The sequence below is a fragment of the Oncorhynchus keta genome, chromosome 35 (assembly GCF_023373465.1).
Source record: "Oncorhynchus keta strain PuntledgeMale-10-30-2019 chromosome 35, Oket_V2, whole genome shotgun sequence".
NCBI lineage: Eukaryota > Metazoa > Chordata > Actinopteri > Salmoniformes > Salmonidae > Oncorhynchus > Oncorhynchus keta.
In genome coordinates, this window is record NC_068455.1 from 7,957,746 (window position 1) to 7,977,374 (window position 19,629).

The window sequence follows — 19,629 nt, forward strand, 5'->3', positions numbered from 1 at the left end:
TTTGGAATGTAAACCAGAAATACGAATCACTGTTGATCCATCCTGTTCTGATCTAATCAGATGAATGTCACGGAGGACAGAAACATGCAGCTGTGACATAGTTCTGCAGTGGACTCCTCATGCTATTAAAACATGCAGCTGTGACATAGTTCTGCAGTGGACTCCTCATGCTATTAAAACATGCAGCTGTGACATAGTTCTGCAGTGGACTCCTCATGCTATTAAAACATGGAGCTGTGACATAGTTCTGCAGTGGACTCCTCATGCTATAAAAACATGCAGAAATACAGGGATGACGAGAAGAAAAAAGAAAAAGCTTGGGTAAAAACACAGTCCTCTGCTCTGTCCAACTCCCAAACTAATTTCACCCAGGAATACACTGGGTACGACACCTCTCCTTCAGCTCTTCTCCTTCTTTTCCCTCTCCCCTCTTAGCTCCTCCTCCACTCTCATCCCAATGTCGGTCAAGTGATCCAGACCAGACTAGGGAGTTTCTCTGGTCTCCACAGGTAAATCGTGGGAAAGTCATTGGTTGGACACACTCCAGGTGGACGGGGGGTTTAGATCAGATCAGGGATCAGATTCAGCTGGTTGGAGGGCAGCGGTAGGTACAGTTGTCCAGCCAGGGGGTCTTGCTCAGCCCCGCCGGAGAGTTCAGGTTCCAGACACTCTGTGATCTTGGAAATCAAGGCTGTTTACTAAAACGTTGGTGAGTGAGAACTATCATAGTTTTAGTAAGTGAGACAGTTGTTTTGCTGTTTATATTTTTTATTTGTCCTTTATTTAACTTGGCAAGTCAGTTAAGAACAAATTCTTATTTACAATGACGGCCTACCCCGGGCCAAACTCTAACGACGTTGGGACAATTGTGCGCCACCCTATGGGACTCCCAATCACGGCCGGTTGTGATAAAGCCTGGAATCGAACCGGGGTCTGTTCCACTACATCCCTTTCTAATGCGTGGTGCTGTGAGCCACTGACCTGCTGTGTTTCTCCTCAGCCTCAGGCAGCAGCAGGTGGCTTATAGGTTTTAGGACAACAAGCTGGCATGCTCTACTACCACAGACAGAAAGCCCAATCACAGGGGCTATAAAGCTGAAGCATCCGTTTAGAACGTTTTCTCACCACCAAATATGGTAGTGAGAGGAAGTCGTGGGAATGGATGGAATGGAAAATGAGCTGACATTCTGCTCATTTTCTCATCGATGAAATATCTGATCTCAATACATTTTTCTGCTTCCAAAACTAGAATGTATTACAAAGAGACTCGTTTTTATAGACCTGACTCTTTGCCAAAGTGGTCAAATATTGCTTTGTTTAGAAGGAGTGCAAGGTCGAATTGATTTAGTGCACACACAAAACAAGCCAAAAGGATATAACTAGCTCATGTTTGGCTTTACCCAACTCCTTGCTTGTTCTACCCAATATGCTTAATTTACTCCCACTGTAAAACGACACAGATTAACTATTTGGGTTATAAATCATAGACGAGAGTGCAGATCTATCGCCCTCTATCGGTTTAGTCATAATAATAAGGAAGACTTCGTGGCTGTGGTAACTAGTGAAGACCGCAGTCAAGCTAACAACAACAGACCAAACAGGTTTAAAATATGTTCAAATCGAATGAACTCACTACGAATAACTTCAACAACGGAGAAAATTGAGGTCTGTTGCTAGTTATATGTTATTACAATCTGTGTAGTAAGTTGTGTAGCTAAATCAGCTAGCCTAGTGTAGTTATTTAGGCTGATTTGATAGCAATGCTAACTAGGCTAGCTAGCTAACATCGATAACACGTCGTTGTTTAGCTAGCTGCTTTGCTCTCGCTTTCAACAACTAGTTCAGCTATTGACAACTAGAAATACGACGTTGCTTTCCATTTTATGTGCATTTTATGTGTCTTTTCAGTGAAACTACAAAGACACTTCCGGGTTTAGTTGTCACTGAGAAGATACCAGTTCGCGTTAACTAGTTGGTAAAAAAGACGAGACTTGGAAGGCCTCGCGATACTACTACTACTAGTTAACTTGTTAGCTATGGGTGTTGTTCGGTTGGTTAACTAGCTAGACCCAACACTAGCAGACATGCCGTGTTGTTGTCAGTAGCTGACAGTTAAGCTAAGTTAGTGCGAGGTTGGGGTTACTAAACTTGTCACCGTTTATCGTACTATCCTAGATATTTTCTGCAGGAGTGTCCAGTGATTAACTACTAACTAGTGAACTACATATTATGATGCCATGGAGGATAGGAAGCTGAAGAGAAAGATTTCCAGGCCCTCCACCAACCAGGCCCCTGCCCCACCAACCAGCACCCGGAAGAACAACGCCTCGGGACGGCATCTGGGCTTCAGCCACATGGGTACACACTCGAGCCAGAAGGGGAAGAGCCGCAGGTAAGAACCATAATCATCTGGATGACTTGAACTGCTTTGAGGTGAAGTTCTTAATTTGCTTGTGTGTGTGTCAGGGGTGTGAAGGCCAGACCGCAGCAGGCTTCAGGCAGTAAGGCAGGCCAGAGTCAGGCTGACCCCATCCAACACTCCTTCCTGACGGACGTCTCCGATGTGCAGGAGATGGAGAAAGGACTGCTGAGCCTTCTCAATGACTTCCACAATGGAAAACTACAGGCCTTTGGTGAGACCAGGGTTCCAGTGGCTCAGTGGATAAAAGTGTCTGCTGCTGAAAGAGCATATTACCTGTGTGTTAGTATGCAGGTGAAGTTTTACATGAACACTATCTATAACCACTCTTTTAACCCCCCGCTCCCTACCCCCTCTCCCCCCTCTCGCTCCCCCTCTCTCGCTCCCTCTCCCCCCTCTCGCTCCCCCCTCTCTCCTCCCTACCCCTTCCCCCTCTCGCTCCCTACCCCTTCCCCCTCTCGCTCCCCCCCCTTCCCCCTCTCGCTCCCTACCCCCTTCCCCCTCGCTCCCTACCCCCTTCCCCCTCTCGCTCCCTACCCCCCTCTCGCTCCCCCCTCTCGCTCCCTCTTCCCCCCTCTCTCTCCCCCTTCCCCCCCTCTCGCTCCCTCTCCCCCCTCGCCCCCTCTCCCTCTAGGTAATAGTGTTCTATCCCTACCCCCTTCCCCCGGCTGCTCCCTGACCCCCTTATCCCTACCCCCGAGATCCCTACCCCCCTCGGCTCCCTACCCCCTCTCGCTCCCATGGACAAACTACTGCTCCCTACCCCCCTCTGGGAATACCCCCCCCCCTTGGCTCCCCCTCCCCCCCCTGCTCCCTCTTCCCCCCTCTGCTCCCTCTTCCCCCCGCTTTGCTCCCTCTTCAAAGCAAAGCTCCCTCTTTTACTCCCTCTTCCCCCCTCTCGCTCCCTCTTCCCCCCTCTACTCCCTCTTCCCCTGTCAAAGTGAAATAATATCTTCCCCCCTCTCGCTCGAGAAATCCCTCTTCCCCCTCTGTCGTCGCTCCCTACTCCCCCCTTTGCTCCCTTCCCCCCCTTCGCTCCCCCCTTAGTTCCCCCCAAAAATGTCCCTCTTCCCCCCTCACATCCCTCTTCCCCCCTCTCGCTCCCTCTTCCCCCCTCTCGCTCCCTCTTCCCCCCCCTCTCGCTCCCTCTTCCCCCCTCTCGCTCCCTCTCTCTCCCCTGCCCCTCTCCCTCTAGGTAATGAGTGTTCTATAGATCAGATGGAACATGTGAGAGAGATGCAGGAGAAGTTGGCTCGGCTGCACTTTGACCTTTATGGGGAGGTGGACGAGATGCCTGAGGACCAACGGAAGACCGCCTGCGACTCCAACATGGACAAACTACTGCTCAACGTAAGATCTGGGAATAGGTTTGGTTAATGTTCAGTGTCTTGCAAGTATTCAGACCGCTTTGTGTTACAAAGCAAAGTGGGGTTTTTACAATGGATTTAATTGTCAGCTTTTGTCAACAATCTACTTAAATTACTCTGTCAAAGTGAAATAATATATTTTTTTAAAGAGAAATAAGAAATTCTAACAGAAATCCTGTCGTTCCATAACTACTCAGCACCTTTGTTTACATTAGCCTACATTAGTTCAGGACAAAAATGTGGCTTAACAAATCACATAAGTTACATGGACTCACTGTGTGAAATAGAGGTTGACATGATTTTTGAATGACCACTCCTTCCTCTGTCCCACATACATACATACATACATACATACATACATACATACATACATACCTACCTACCTACCTACCTACCTACCTACCTACCTACCTGGCTCCCTCCCTCCCTCCCTCCCTCCCTCCCTCCCTCCCTCCCTCCCTCCCTCCCTCAGGCAAGTATTGAATTTCAAGAACAGATTCATCTATAAAGAGCTTTTTGAAAAGCCTCATAAAGAAAGGACAGTGATTGGTCGATGGGTAACAATAACACGAGACATTGGGCGGCAGGGGAGCCTAGTGGTTAGAGTGTAGAGGTGGCAGGGTAGCCTAGTGGTTAGAGTGTAGAGGTGGCAGGGTAGCCTAGTGGTTAGAGTGTAGAGGTGGCAGGGTAGCCTAGTGGTTAGAGTGTAGAGGTGGCAGGGTAGCCTAGTGGTTAGAGTGTAGAGGTGGCAGGGTAGCCTAGTGGTTAGAGTGTAGGGGTGGCAGGGTAGCCTAGTGGTTAGAGTGTAGAGGTGGCAGGGTAGCCTAGTGGTTAGAGTGTAGAGGTGGCAGGGTAGCCTAGTGGTTAGAGTGTAGAGGTGGCAGGGTAGCCTAGTGGTTAGAGTGTAGAGGTGGCAGGGTAGCCTAGTGGTTAGAGTGTAGAGGTGGCAGGTAGCCTAGTGGTTAGAGCGTTGGACTAGTAACCGAAAGGTTGCAAGTTCAAATCCCCTGAGCTGACAAGGTACAAATCTGTCGTTCTGCCCCTGAACAAGGCAGTTAACCCGCTGTTCCTTGGCCGTCATTGAAAATAAGAATTTGTTCTTAACTGACTTGCCTAGTTAAATAAAGGTAAAAAAAAATATTTAAATTATTATTTTTTAAATCTCTTTTTAAAGCATGATCAAGTTAATAATTATGCTGTGGATGATGTATTAAACACACAGATTTCTTTTATATCTGTTTTTATTAACGAGGCAAGTCAGTTAAGAAAAAAATCTTATTTTCAATGACGGGGTTAACTGCCTGTTCAGCCACATGAGGTCTAGCATTGTCTTGCATTAGGAGGAACCCAGGGCCAACCGCACCAGCATATGGTCTCACAAGGGGTCTGAGGATCTTATCTCGGTACCTAATGGCAGTCAGGCTACCTCTGGCGAGCACATGGAGGGCTGTGCGGCCCCCCCAAAGAAATGCCACCCCACACCATGACTGACCCACCGCCAAACCGGTCATGCTGGAGGATGTTGCAGGCAGCAGAACGTTCTCCACGGCGTCTCCAGACTGTCACGTCTGTCACATGTGCTCAGTGTGAACCTGCTTTCATCTGTGAAGAGCACAGGGCGCCAGTGGCGAATTTGCCAATCTTGGTGTTCTCTGGCAAATGCCAAACGTCCTGCACGGTGTTGGGCTGTAAGCACAACCCCCACCTGTGGACGTCGGGCCCTCATACCACCCTCATGGAGTCTGTTTCTGACCGTTTGAGCAGACACATGCACATTTGTGGTCTGCTGGAGGTAATTTTGCAGGGCTCTGGCAGTGCTCCTCCTGCTCCTCCTTGCACAAAGGCGGAGGTAGCGGTCCTGCTGCTGGGTTGTTGCCCTCCTACGGCCTCCTCCACGTCTCCTGATGTACTGGCCTGTCTCCAGGTAGCGCCTCCATGCTCTGGACACTACGCTGACAGACACAGCAAACCTTCTTGCCACAGTTCGCATTGATGTGCCATCCTGGATGAGCTGCACTACCTGAGCCACTTGTGTGGGTTGTAGATTCCGTCTCATGCTACCACTAGAGTGAAAGCACCGCCAGCATTCAAAAGTGACCAAAACATCAGCCAGGAAGCATAGGAACTGAGAAGTGGTCTGTGGTCACCACCTGCAAAACCACTCCTTTATTGGGGGTGTCTTGCTAATAATTTCCACCTGTTGTCTATTCCATTTGCACAGCAGCATGTGAAATGTATTGTCAATCAGTGTTGCTTCCTAAGTGGACAGTTTGATTTCACAAAGTGTGATTGACTTGGAGTTACATTGTGTTGTTTAAGTGTTCCCTTTATTTTTTTGAGCAGTGTATAATAAGCACGTCCCATTATTGGGACAGATATATATATATATTTTTTTCTTTCTTATGCACCTGTCAATGTTTGTCTATGGAGATTGCATGGCTGTGTGCCCGATTTTTTTTATTTAATTTTTTTATTATTATTTTTTAATTTTTTATTAATAGATTTTTATATATATATATATATATATTCTTATGCACCTGTCAGCAATGGGTAAGAATATATATATATATATTCTTATGCACCTGTCAGCAATGGGTAAGGCTGAAATAGCTGAATCCGCTAATTTGAAGGGGTGTCCACATACACTATAAAGTTTCCCCATCTACACCAAGTAAATCTACCGTTGCGAATGTCATACTGTGTGAGGCACATCACTCTGCAGGTTGCACATGGTGAGATTGTTGACTCCTAAATTGATTGTGCAGTTTGTTTGGCCGGTTTTTATAGCTAACTAGCTACTTTACATGCTGATATTGGCTTTGATATTGTGTGTAGCAATGTTTGTTTGCTAGCTAGCTAGCCAGCCAGATAGCCCATAGAGTGAGCATTGCATTGAGAGAAGAGTGGCCAAGTTACAGTTTGGACTTAAATCAGCTTGAAAGGCTGTTAAGACTTAAACAACCATCTAGCCATGATCCCCAACATCTTGACAGAGCTTGAAGAATTTTTTTTAAAGAATATTGTCCAAATCTTGTACAATCCAGGTGGGAAACGCTCTTATATAATTTACCCGCGAAAAAAAACTCCCAGCGGTAATTGATGCTAAAGGTTATTCTAACGTGTATTGAGTCAAGGAGCTGAATACCTTGGCAAACTTTTTAAAACATTTTTTTATTTTTTTTATGTTTAGTGTTTTGTATAGATTGTTGACAAAAAAAAACTATTAAATCCATTTTAATCCCACTTTGTAACACAATAAAATGTGAAGAAATCCAAGGGGTCTGAATACTTTTGCAAGAGACCATATATTTTTGGAGTGGGACGATTCCACTCGTCATGTTTATTTTGTTTATTGGAAAGAAAGAGGAGAGTGCTGAAATAGCAGTGGGATGGATTCTAAACCACGCTGAAATAGCAGTGGGATGGATTCTAAACCACGCTGAAATAGCAGTGGGATGGATTCTAAACCATGCTGAAATAGCAGTGGGATGGATTCTAAACCACGCTGAAATAGCAGTGGGATGGATTCTAACCCACGCTGAAATAGCAGTGGGATGGATTCTAACCCACGCTGAAATAGCAGTGGGATGGATTCTAACCCACGCTGAAATAGCAGTGGGATGGATTCTAACCCACGCTGAAATAGCAGTGGGATGGATTCTAGCCCACGCTGAAATAGCAGTGGGATGGATTCTAACCCACGCTGAAATAGCAGTGGGATGGATTCTAACCCACGCTGAAATAGCAGTGGGATGGATTCTAACCCACGCTGAAATAGCAGTGGGATGGATTCTAACCCACGCTGAAATAGCAGTGGGATGGATTCTAACCCACGCTGAAATAGCAGTGGGATGGATTCTAGCCCACGCTGAAATAGCAGTGGGATGGATTCTAACCCACGCTGAAATAGCAGTGGGATGGATTCTAGCCCACGCTGAAATAGCAGTGGGATGGATTCTAGCCCACGCTGAAATAGCAGTGGGATGGATTCTAACCCACGCTGAAATAGCAGTGGGATGGATTCTAGCCCACGCTGAAATAGCAGTGGGATGGATTCTAGCCCACGCTGAAATAGCAGTGGGATGGATTCTAACCCACGCTGAAATAGCAGTGGGATGGATTCTAACCCACGCTGAAATAGCAGTGGGATGGATTCTAACCCACGCTGAAATAGCAGTGGGATGGATTCTAGCCCACGCTGAAATAGCAGTGGGATGGATTCTAGCCCACGCTGAAATAGCAGTGGGATGGATTCTAACCCACGCTGAAATAGCAGTGGGATGGATTCTAGCCCACGCTGAAATAGCAGTGGGATGGATTCTAGCCCACGCTGAAATAGCAGTGGGATGGATTCTAACCCACGCTGAAATAGCAGTGGGATGGATTCTGTGGCTCGCTGAAATAGCAGTGGGATGGATTCTCACGCTGAAATAGCAGTGGGATGGATTCTAGCCCACGCTGAAATAGCAGTGGGATGGATTCTAACCCACGCTGAAATAGCAGTGGGATGGATTCTAGCCCACGCTGACAGTAGATGTGGCTTCTGACCCACGCTACAGGGGTAGATGTGCATTCTGACCCACGCTACAGGGGTAGATGTGGATTCTGACCCACGCTGAAATAGCAGGGGTAGATGGATTCTGACCCACGCTACAGGGGTAGATGTGGATTCTGACCCACGCTACAGGGGTAGATGTGGATTCTGACCCACGCTACAGGGGTAGATGTGATTCTGACCCACGCTACAGGGGTAGATGTGGATTCTGACCCACGCTACAGGGGTAGATGTGGATTCTGACCCACGCTACAGGGGTAGATGTGGATTCTGACCCACGCTACAGGGGTAGATGTGGATTCTGACCCACGCTACAGGGGTAGATGTGGATTCTGACCCACGCTACAGGGGTAGATGTGGATTCTGACCCACGCTACAGGGGTAGATGTGGATTCTAGCCCACGCTACAGGGGTCGATGTGGATTCTAGCCCACGCTACAGGGGTAGATGTGGATTCTAGCCCACGCTACAGGGGTAGATGTGGATTCTAGCCCACGCTGCAGGGGTAGATGTGGATTCTAGACCACGCTACAGGGGTAGATGTGGATTCTAGCCCACGCTACAGGGGTAGATGTGGATTCTAGACCACGCTACAGGGGTAGATGTGGATTCTAACCCACGCTACAGGGGTAGATGTGGATTCTAACCCACGCTACAGGGGTAGATGTTGATTCTAACCCACGCTACAGGGGTAGATGTGGATTCTAACCCACGCTACAGGGGTAGATGTGGATTCTAACCCACGCTGCAGTGGCTTAGACCACCGTAAAAGTAGAATCGGCTAAATTACGTTGCCACGAGCAGCACTGCAAGATATTGATATGACTGAGATGAGACTTCAGTGAGACACACACTGCATCTCGTGGTTGGCTTCACTCTGTTCAACGCGTAGTAACCAGGACACCAAAACAAGAGAAGTTGAGCCTCGCGCTTCACCGCTCTTAGTTGTTGTGGAATTTGACCCACTTGGCTGTTTACTACTTTCTGCATCTGCGTCATTATCGCAGAGTCTACCTTTTTTAAGTGTTTGTTGGATCTTGAAATTCTGTTAACACTGTGAAAGTACTTGGTAGCAGTCTAGGCCCTAAGATCCCAACACACAGGGCCTCCCTCAGCGTGTCAAACAGGGATTTCTCTGTTTTCACAAGGCCAAAGTTAGGCCTAATCTCCAGATCGAAGCCTTCTCATGTGAGAACAAAGCCACACACACACACACACACACACACCTCATGCTCTGTGTATGTATCTTGGCTCAATGTAATGAAACATCTCTGTCCCTCTCTACAGCTAGAGGAACTGAGTTCATCAATGTATCCTTTTAGAAGGCTTGTGTGGACAGGGTTGGTGTGTGAGGGGGGGGGCTGAGAGCAGAGTGAGTGAGGTGTGTGGGGGGGGGAGGGGGGCTGAGAGCAGAGTGAGTGGGGGGGGCTGAGAGCAGAGTGAGTGAGGTGTGTGGGGGGGGAGGGGGGCTGAGAGCAGAGTGAGTGAGGTGTGTGTGGGGGGGCTGAGAGCAGAGTGAGTGAGGTGTGTGTGGGGGGCTCAGAGCAGAGTGAGTGAAGTGTGTGTGGGAGGGGGGGCTCAGAGCAGAGTGAGTGAGGTGTGTGGGGGGGGGGCTCAGAGCAGAGTGAGTGAGGTGTGTGTGTGTTTCAGCTGTTCTCCTTGACTCCAATCTCCTCTCCACAAGTCAGAAGCTGAATCTGGCAGACAGCCAGGAGATACCCAGGACAGCCAGCATTTAAGTCGGTCTGCAGTCAAGTCTCATCTCCTTACCACCTCGTCTCCTAACCACCTCTCTTTATTTGATTTCCTTATCCCCTAAATTCATTTCCTTATATGCCTCCCCTCTTCTCCTCTCCTCCCCTCTCCCGTCCCCTCTTCTCCTCTACCGTCCCCCCTCTCTTCTCTTCTCCTCTAACATCCCGTCCCCTCTTCTCCTCTACCGTCCCCCTCTCCTCTACCGTCCCCCTCTCTCTTCTCCTCTAACATCCCGTCCCCTCTTCTCCTCTACCGTCCCCCCCTCTCTTCTCTTCTCCTCTAACATCCCGTCCCCTCTTCTCCTCTCCCGTCCCCCCCTCTCCTCTACCGTCCCCCTCTCCTCCCGTCCCCTCTTCTCCTCTACCGTCCCCCTCTCCTTATCCCCTAAATTCATTTCCTTATATGCCTCCCCTCCTTCTCCTCTCCTCCTCTCTCCCGTCCCCTCTTCTCCTCTACCGTCCCCCCTCTCTTCTCTTCTCCTCTAACATCCCGTCTCCTCTACCGTCCCCCTCTCCTCTACCGTCCCCCTCTCTCTTCTCCTCTAACATCCCGTCCCCTCTTCTCCTCTACCGTCCCCCTCTCTTCTCTTCTCCTCTAACATCCCGTCCCCTCTTCTCCTCTACCGTCCCCCTCTCTCTACCGTCCCCCTCTCTTCTCTTATCCTCTAACATCCCGTCCCCTCTTCTCCTCTACCGTCCCCTCTCCCTCTACCCCCCTCTTCTCTTCTCCTCTAACATCCCGTCCCCCTCTCCCCCTCTACCGTCCCCCCTCTCTTCTCTTATCCTCTAACATCCCGTCCCCTCTTCTCCTCTCCCTCCACTCTCCCCCCCCCTCTTCCTCCTCTCCTCTACCTGCCCCCCCGTCTCTCTTCTCCTCTAACATCCCGTCCCCTCTTCTCCTCTACCGTCCCCCCCCTCTCCCTCTACCGTCCCCCTCTCTCTCTCTTCTCGTCCTAACATCCCGTCCCCTCTTCTCCTCTACCCTGCCCTCTCCCGTCCCCTCTTCTCCTCTACCCTGCCCTCTCCCGTCCCCTCTTCTCCTCTATCCTGCCCTCTCCCGTCCCCTCTTCTCCTCTATCCTGCCCTCTCCCGTCCCCTCTTCTCCTCTATCCTGCCCTCTCCCGTCCCCTCTTCTCCTCTATCCTGCCCTCTCCCGTCCCCTCTTCTCCTCTATCCTGCCCTCTCCCGTCCCCTCTTCTCCTCTATCCTGCCCTCTCCCGTCCCCTCTTCTCCTCTACCCTGCCCTCTCCCGTCCCCTCTTCTCCTCTATCCTGCCCTCTCCCGTCCCCTCTTCTCCTCCATCCTGCCCTCTCCCGTCCCCTCTTCTCCTCTACCCTGCCCTGCCCCTCTCCCTCCATCCTGCCCTCCCCTCTTCTCCTCTATCCTGCCCTCTCCCCCGTCCCCTCTTCTCCTCTATCCTGCCCTCTCCCGTCCCCTCTTCTCCTCTATCCTGCCCTCTCCCGTCCCCTCTTCTCCTCTATCCTGCCCTCTCCCGTCCCCTCTTCTCCTCTACCCTGCCCTCTTCCGCCCCCTCTTCTCCTCTACCGTCCACCCCCCCCTCTTCCCTCTCCTCTCCTTGGGGCTAGGGGTTTATGGGATTGGGCCTAATCACCATCCTCCACTTATCTGTCGAACACACTGCAAACACAGTTGCATGTATTTGCGACTTTGTTTAAAGTGGGAAACTCCCTGCACATATCCACATGAGTGTCTGGACAAATGTTGATGCCTTTTATTGTTGCCTTGGTTTGAACCAGTGTTACATTGAGATATAAATATATATATATTTATTTATATATATATTTGACCTTCTCCTACACATATTTGTCTTATATGCAGTTGGAATGCAATAATCATACTTTGAAACTGCTTGATTGTCAACCTTTTTATTTAGAGTAATCCTGTACATTACAGATTGAGGTTTTATTGTTAATTAATGTGGTTGGGGTGGATTGTTCTGATTTTATTTTCCTCGGTTTTAGGAAAAAGTAAATAAAGAGAATTCTAATGACTTCAATCATGTTTCTGTGCTTTACTCATATGATGGATGGTGGTGGCGAGGCCTCATTCCCCACTATCTGACATATCTACTGCAGCCCTCATCCTCCACATACAACACCCGTTCTGCCACTCGCATTCTGTTAAAGGTCCCCAAAGCACACGCATCCCTGGGTTTCAATTTGCTGCAGCTAGCGACTGGAACGAGCTGCAACAAAACACTCAAACTGGACAGTTTTATCTCCATCTCTTCATTCAAAGACTCAATCATGGACCCTCTTACTGACAGATGTGGCTGCTTTGTGTGATGTATTGTTGTCTCTACCTTGCCCTTTTTGCTGTTGTTTGTACCCAATAATGTTTGTACCATATCATAACCACCATCAATAAAAGACAATACTGTGCAGCTGTATTCATCGACCTGGCCAAGGCTTTCCACTCTGTCAATCACCATATTCTTATCGGCAGACTCAACAGCCTTGGTTTCTCAAATGACTGCCTCGCCTGGTTCACCAACTACTACTACTACTACTACCTCTGTCAAATCAGAGGGCCTGTTGTCTGAACCTCTGGCAGTCTCTATGGGGGGGTACCACGGGGTTCAAATCTCTTCAAATTTCTGAATATTTTCTCTGTATACATCAATGATGTCGCTCTTGCTGCTGGCGATTCTCTGATCCACCTCTACGCAGACGACACCATTCTGTATACTTCTGGCCCTTCGTTGGACACTGTGTTAACTAACCTCCAGATGAGGTTACCCACCAGTAGCATGCGCTCCAGCAGGTATATTTCACTGGTCACCCCCAAAGCCAATTCCTCCTTTGGCCGCCTTTCCTTCCAGTTCTCTGCTGGAAATGACTGGAACTAATTGCAAAAATCACTGAAGCTGGAGACTCATATCTCCCTCACTAACTTTAAACACCAGCTGTCAGAGCAGCTCACAGATCACTGCACCTGTACATATCCCATCTGTAAATAGCCCATCGGTACATACCTCATCTGTAAATCGCCCACTGGTACATAGCCCATCTGTAAATAGCCCATTGGTACATAGCCCATCTGTAAATAGCCCATCTGTAAAAATCCCATCTGTAAAAAGCCCACCTGTACATATCCCATCTGTAAATCGCCCACTGGTACATAGCCCATCTGTAAATAGCCCATTGGTACATATCCCATCTGTACATAGCCCATCTGTAAATAGCCCATCTGTAAAAAGCCCATCTGTACATAGCCCATCTGCAAATTGGTACATAGCCCATCTGTAAATAGCCCATTGGTACATAGCCCATCTGTATATAGCCCATGTGTACATAGCCCATCTGTAAATAGCCCATTGGTACATAGCCCATCTGTATATAGCCCATCTGTACATAGCCCATCTGTAAATAGCCCATCTGTAAATAGCCCATTGGTACATAGCCCATCTGTAAATAGCCCATTGGTACATAGCCCATCTGTACATAGCCCATTGGTACATAGCCCATCTGTATAAATAGCCCATTGGTACATAGCCCATCTGTAAATAGCCCATTGGTACATAGCCCATCTGTAAATAGCCCATTGGTACATAGCCCATCTGTACATAGCCCATTGGTACATAGCCCATCTGTGAATATACCCCATGTGTAAATAGCCCATTGGTACATATCCCATATGTAAATAGCCCATTGGTACATACCCCATCTGTAAATAGTCCATCTGTAAACATCCCATCCAACTACAACATTCCCATATTGTTATTTATTTTTGCTCCTTTGCACCCCAGTATCTTTACTTGCACATTCATCTCGACCAGGTCACAGTTGTAAATGAGAACTTGTTCTCAACTGGCCTACCTGGTTAAATAAAATAACTATTCTGCACATCTATCACTCCAGTGTTTAATTGCTAAATTGTAATTACTTCGCCACTACGGCCTATCTATTGCCTTACCTCCCTAATCTCACATAATTGGCACTCACTGTATATATATATTTTATATATTGTGTTATTGACTGTATGTTTGTTTATGTGTAACTCTGTTTGTGTCGCACTGCTTTGCTTTATCTTGATCAGGTCACAGTTGCAAATGAGAACTTGTTCTCCAATGGCCTACCTAGTTAAATAAACGTGAAATAAATGCAATACCATGTTTTGTGCTACAACCATGTTGTTGTCATGTTGTGTTGCTACCACGTTATGTGTTGCTGTCTTGCGATGTTGTCATGTGTTGCTGCCTTGCTATGTTGTCATGTGTTGCTGCCTTGCTATGTTGTCATGTGTTGCTGCCTTGCTATGTTGTCATGTGTTGCTGCCTTGCTATGTTGTCATGTGTTGCTGCCTTGCTATGTTGTCATCTGTTGCTGCCTTGCTGTGTTGTTGTCTTAGATCTCTTTATGTAGTGTTGTCTCTCTTGTTGTGTCGTTTTGTCCTATAAATTAAATATTTTAATCCCAGCACCCATCCCAGCAGGAAGCCTTTTGGTAAGCCTTCATTGTAAATAAGAATGTGTTCTTAACCTAGTTAAAGGTTAAAAACATTTTTTTTAAGTATGTATGTTTTCACCTGGTGATCTTTGTGCGCATCTTAATAATGTCCAAGACTTGAATTTCCCTTCAGGGGAAATAATGTCCGCTTACTTTTGCACTCCCCACAAGTGATGCATTTCAGCAAATGATTGTTTGTGTCGTAACTCTCTCTATCAGTGACAGATCATGTGCGGTGCACAGGCCGATCCTGTTGACCAAGCAGCCTAGACTACTCCGTAACCAAAGCCTCCCAGTGCGCGCGCACTGTAGGAACCCGACACTCCGAATCGGATTTATATTCCTCGTGTCCACTCTTGTCACGTCTCCAGAACCCATTGGATGAGAAGGTCGGTGAACAGGGACCACTACCGGCGATGTGCGTGGGAATGTTGCATGCGCCTTATGCTCTAGTTTCTGTTATTCTATCTCTAAGGAGACCGGGCAAGGAGAGGGAGGAATTGTGGGGAAGGAGAGTAGGTTTTTTAATAAATTGCACTTTATAGTCACACTTGTGCAGGTCTATGGAATAATTACATTGCATAGGACCTTGACCGGCCAGTTTTTGAAACGCGGGTAAATGTATCACCGCTGTATCATTCATTGTATTATCCGATTTTTAACTGGACTGTTGACTGAAGAAGATTTTACCCGCACTATGTTTAAAATACTGAATTTGAACCACGCAAACAATCGCTTATAAAAGGCTACCCAAAAGAAGGCTATCGATTTAAATTAAACAGCATAATCGGGTGGTATGGCCCAAACCACCCATAAAATGACATCCGTGGATCTGACCGTTCGGTCCAGTCCTGGTGCTAACCCCGGTCCTCACAGCGTGACACAGTGGCAACTGAGCGGGACAGACGACCAACCCCAGTCGGCCCTGATGCATCGCAGCTCGTTCACAGGGACAGCCGACACCCGCTTCAGTGCCTGGACCCCCATCACAAACAAGACCTCCAACCACCAGGTCAGCCAAGTGAGATAAGACAAGCAATCATTTTCCTTTCTCCTTTTTATTTTTGTTATGGTTTTCCACCACCTTGGCCTTCCCTACTAAAACATATTTATATTTGAGTAATTTAGGAGAGGTGACTTACAGTAATGAGTGCATGTTATTTTTGTACTGGTGCCTTGTGGGAATCGAACCCATAACCCAGCGTTGGTAGCACCATACCAACTGATCCACAAGGGGCAAATCTCCATATAACTTGTACATCTATTCATTCCAATGCTACTATATTTTTGCAAAAAAAACCCATTGTCTGCTTCAGGGTAGGCTGTGTGTGTGTCTCGGGGTAGACTGTGTGTGTGTGTCTCGGGGTAGACTGTGTGTGTGTGTGTGTGTGTGTGTGTGTGTGTGTGTGTGTGTGTGTGTGTGTGTGTGTGTGTGTGTGTGTGTGTGTGTGTGTGTGTGTGTGTGTGTGTCTCGGAGTAGGCTGTGTGAGTGTCTCGGGGTAGGCTACGTGTGTGTGTGTCTCGGAGTAGGCTGTGTGTGTGTCTTTGTGTAGGCTGTGTTTGTCTCCAGGTAGGCTGTGTTTGTCTCCAGGTAGGCTGTGTTTGTCTCCAGGTAGGCTGTGTTTGTCTCCAGGTAGGCTGTGTTTGTCTCCAGGTAGGCTGTGTTTGTCTCCAGGTAGGCTGTGTTTGTCTCAGGGTAGGCTGTGTTTGTCTCCAGGCAGGCTGTGTTTGTCTCCAGGCAGGCTGTGTTTGTCTCCAGGTAGGCTGTGTTTGTCTCCATGTAGGCTGTGTTTGTCTCCAGGTAGGCTGTGCTTGTCTCCAGGTAGGCTGTGCTTGTCTCAGGGTAGGCTGTGCTTGTCTCAGGGTAGGCTGTGCTTGTCTCAGGGTAGGCTGTGTGTTTGTGTGTTGAGATGTTGGGTTGTGAGCATTAAGATACTCCTCCTCCTCTGTAAGTTAATGTAAATCAATGTTAATCTACATCTTGTTCTATGACCTGTCAGTTGTTTGAGGAGCGGACGACCCTGGTGCTTCACTGGTTTGACCTTTGGACTGACCGCCAGAGAAAACTCTTCCTGCAGGCGCTGCTGTCACAATGCACCAAGTCCCAGCTCAAGTAAGCCCCTTCTGACAGACAGGGGCCTCTGACAGGCCTATTGTTATGGTTTATCTGGATCCCCATGAGTTCTTGCAGAAGCAGCAGATACTGGGGTCCACAACAACAACAAAAAACACAAAACTTGACAAGTAACAAAACACTGATAGACAAGGACAGTCGCACAAATTAAAAATACAATGATATACAAACAATAATTAAAACATTTCTTATTTATTGTGTGTGTGTGTGTGTGTGTGTGTGTGTGTGTGTGTGTGTGTGTGTGTGTGTGTGTGTGTGTGTGTGTGGTTCCCCTCACAGTCCTTTCCGTTCTATGAAATGTTGTTTAAACCTCTCTGGTAGCGTCCCACCTCGACAACAGCCAGTGAAATTGCAGGGCGCCAAATTCAAAACAACAGAAATCCCATAATTAAAATTCCTCAAACATCGATGTATTTTACACCATTTTAAAGATACACTTCTTGTTAATCCCACCACAGTGTCCGATTTCAAAAAGGCTTTACGACGAAAGCACACCAAACGATTATGTAAGGTCAGAGCCTAGTCACAGCAAAACGCAGCCATTTTTCCAGCCAAAGAGAGGAGTCACAAAAAGCAGAAATAGAGATAAAATTAATCACTAACCTTTGATCTTCATCAGATGACACTCGTAGGAATTCATGTTACACAATACATGTATGTTTTGTTCGATAAAGTTCATATTTATATCCAAAAATCTCAGTTTACATTGGCGCGTTACGTTCAGTAGTTCCAAAACATCCGGTTATTTTGCAGAGAGCCACATCAATTTACAGAAATACTCATAATAAACATTGATCAAAGATACAAGTGTTATGCATGTAATTTTAGATCCACTTCTCCTTAATGCCACCGCTGTGTCAGATTTTTTAAAAACTTTACGGAAAAAACACACCATGCAATAATCTGAGTACAGCGCTCAGACACAAAACCAAGCCATACATACATACCGCCATGTTGTGGAGTCAACGGAAGTCAGAAATAGCATTATAAATATTAATTTACCTTTGATCTTCATCAGAATGCACTCCCAGGAATCCCAGTTCCACAATAAATGTTTGTTTTGTTGGATAAAGTCCATCATTTATGTCCAAATACCTCCCTTTCTTTCGCACGTTTAGCCCAGTAATCCAAATTCATGAGGCGTGATCACTAGGTCCAGACGAAAAGTCAAAAAGTTCTGTTACAGTCCATAGAAACATGTCAAACGATATATAGAATCAATCTTTAGGGTGTTTTTAACATAAATCTTCAATAATGTTCCAACCGGAGAATTCCTTTGTCTTCAGAAATGCAATGGTCGCTCTCACGTGAGCGCGCGTGATCAGCTCATGCCACTCTGGAAGAGCCCTGACTCAATCAGCTCTCATTCCCTCTTCCTTCACAGGAGAAACCTCAAACAAGGTTCTAAAGACTGTTGCCATCTAGTGGAACCCCTAGGAAGTGCAATATGACCCCATAGACACTGTATATTCGATAGGCAAAGACTTGGAAAAACTACAAACCTCAGATTTCCCACTTCCTGTTTGGATTTTTTCTCAGTTTTTAGCCTGCCATATGAGTTCTGTTATACTCACAGACATCATTCAGACAGTTTTAGAAACGTCAGAGTGTTTTATATCCAAATCTACTAATGATTTGCATATATAAGATTCTGGGCCTGAGTGACTATGCATAGATAATAAACAGCAAGTAGTAGCAGTGTACAACACAAATGGAGGGTCGGGGTCAATGTAAATAGTCTGGGTAGCCATTTGATTAGGTGTTCAGGAGTCTTATGGCTTGGAGGTAGAAGCTGTTAAGGAGCCTTTTGGACCTGGACTTGGCGCTCCGGTACCGCTTGTCTTGCGGTAGCAGAGAAAACAGTCTATGACTTGGATGACTGAAGTCTCTATTTCATGGGCTTTCCTCTGACACTGCCTGGTATAGAGGTCCGGGATGACAGGAAGCTTGGCCCCAGTGATGTACTGGGCCGTAAGCACTACCCTCTGTAGCGCCTTACAGTCAGATTCCGAGCAGTTGCCATACCAGGCAGTGATGCAACCGGTCAGGATGCTCTCGATGGTTCAGCTGTAGAACTTTTTGAGAATCTGGGGACCCAAGTCTTTTCAGTCTCCTGAGGGGGAATAGGTTTTTGTTGTGCCCTCTTCACGACTTTCTTGGTGTGTTTGGACCATGATAGTTTGTTGGTGTTTTGGACACCAAGGAACTTGATACTCTCGACCTTCTCCACTACAGCCCCATTGATGTTAATGGGGGTCTGTTCGGCCTGCCTTTTTCTGTAGTGCACGATCAGCTCCATGGTCTCAAATCAAATCAAATCCAATTTTTATTTGTCACATACACATGGTTAGCAGATGTTAATGCGAGTGTAGAGAAATGCTTGTGCTTCTAGTTCCGGCAATGCAGTATTAACCAACAAGTAATCTAACAATTCCAAAACTACTGTCTTATACACAGTGTAAGGGGATAAAGAATATGTACATAAGGATATATGAATGAGTGATGGTACAGAGCAGCATAGGCAAGAAACAGTTGATGGTATCGAGTACAGTATATACATATGAGATGAGTATGTAAACAAAGTGGCATAGTTAAAGTGGCTAGTGATACATGTATTACATAAGGATGCAGTCGATGATATAGAGTACAGTATATACGTATGCATATGAGATGAATAATGTAGGGTAAGTAACATTATATAAGGTAGCATTGTTTAAAGTGGCTAGTGATATATTTACATCATTTCCCATCAATTCCCATTATTAAAGTGGCTGGAGTTGAGTCAATGTTAGTGGTGGCTGTTTAACAGTCTGATGGCCTTGAGATAGAAGCTGTTTTTCAGTCTCTCTGTCCCAGCTTTGATGCACCTGGACTGACCTCGCCTTCTGGATGATAGCGGGGTGAACAGGCAGTGGCTTGGGTGGTTGATGT

The 19,629-nt window shown here is 47.0% G+C and overlaps 2 protein-coding genes across 4 annotated transcripts in view; both read left to right on the forward strand.

Annotated features, from left to right (window-relative positions):
* Positions 1–1,497: 1,497 nt before the first annotated feature.
* ccdc28a (coiled-coil domain containing 28A) lies at positions 1,498–10,301 on the forward strand. Of its 3 annotated transcripts, none has more exons than XM_052496226.1 (6): positions 1,498–1,665; positions 2,176–2,392; positions 2,467–2,633; positions 3,615–3,769; positions 9,629–9,651; positions 10,026–10,301. In XM_052496226.1, exons 2-6 carry the CDS (start codon positions 2,238–2,240, stop codon positions 10,078–10,080), a joined length of 555 nt encoding a protein of 184 aa, XP_052352186.1. In that variant the 5' UTR covers positions 1,498–1,665; positions 2,176–2,237; the 3' UTR covers positions 10,081–10,301. The 3 variants fall into 3 exon arrangements, with proteins under 3 accessions (XP_052352186.1, XP_052352188.1, XP_052352187.1); XM_052496228.1 differs by having other exon boundaries at positions 10,030–10,301; XM_052496227.1 differs by lacking the exon at positions 1,498–1,665 and having other exon boundaries at positions 2,042–2,392.
* A 4,540-nt stretch (positions 10,302–14,841) lies between these two features.
* The window catches only part of LOC118369030 (epithelial cell-transforming sequence 2 oncogene-like), a 38,703-nt gene continuing 33,915 nt past the window's right edge, over positions 14,842–19,629 (forward strand). Inside the window, exons 1-2 of the mRNA XM_052495847.1 lie at positions 14,842–15,576; positions 16,565–16,677. Of these exons, the coding sequence (XP_052351807.1) occupies positions 15,361–15,576; positions 16,565–16,677 (329 nt within the window). The 5' untranslated portion in view covers positions 14,842–15,360. The remainder of the gene's footprint in view (positions 15,577–16,564; positions 16,678–19,629) is intronic.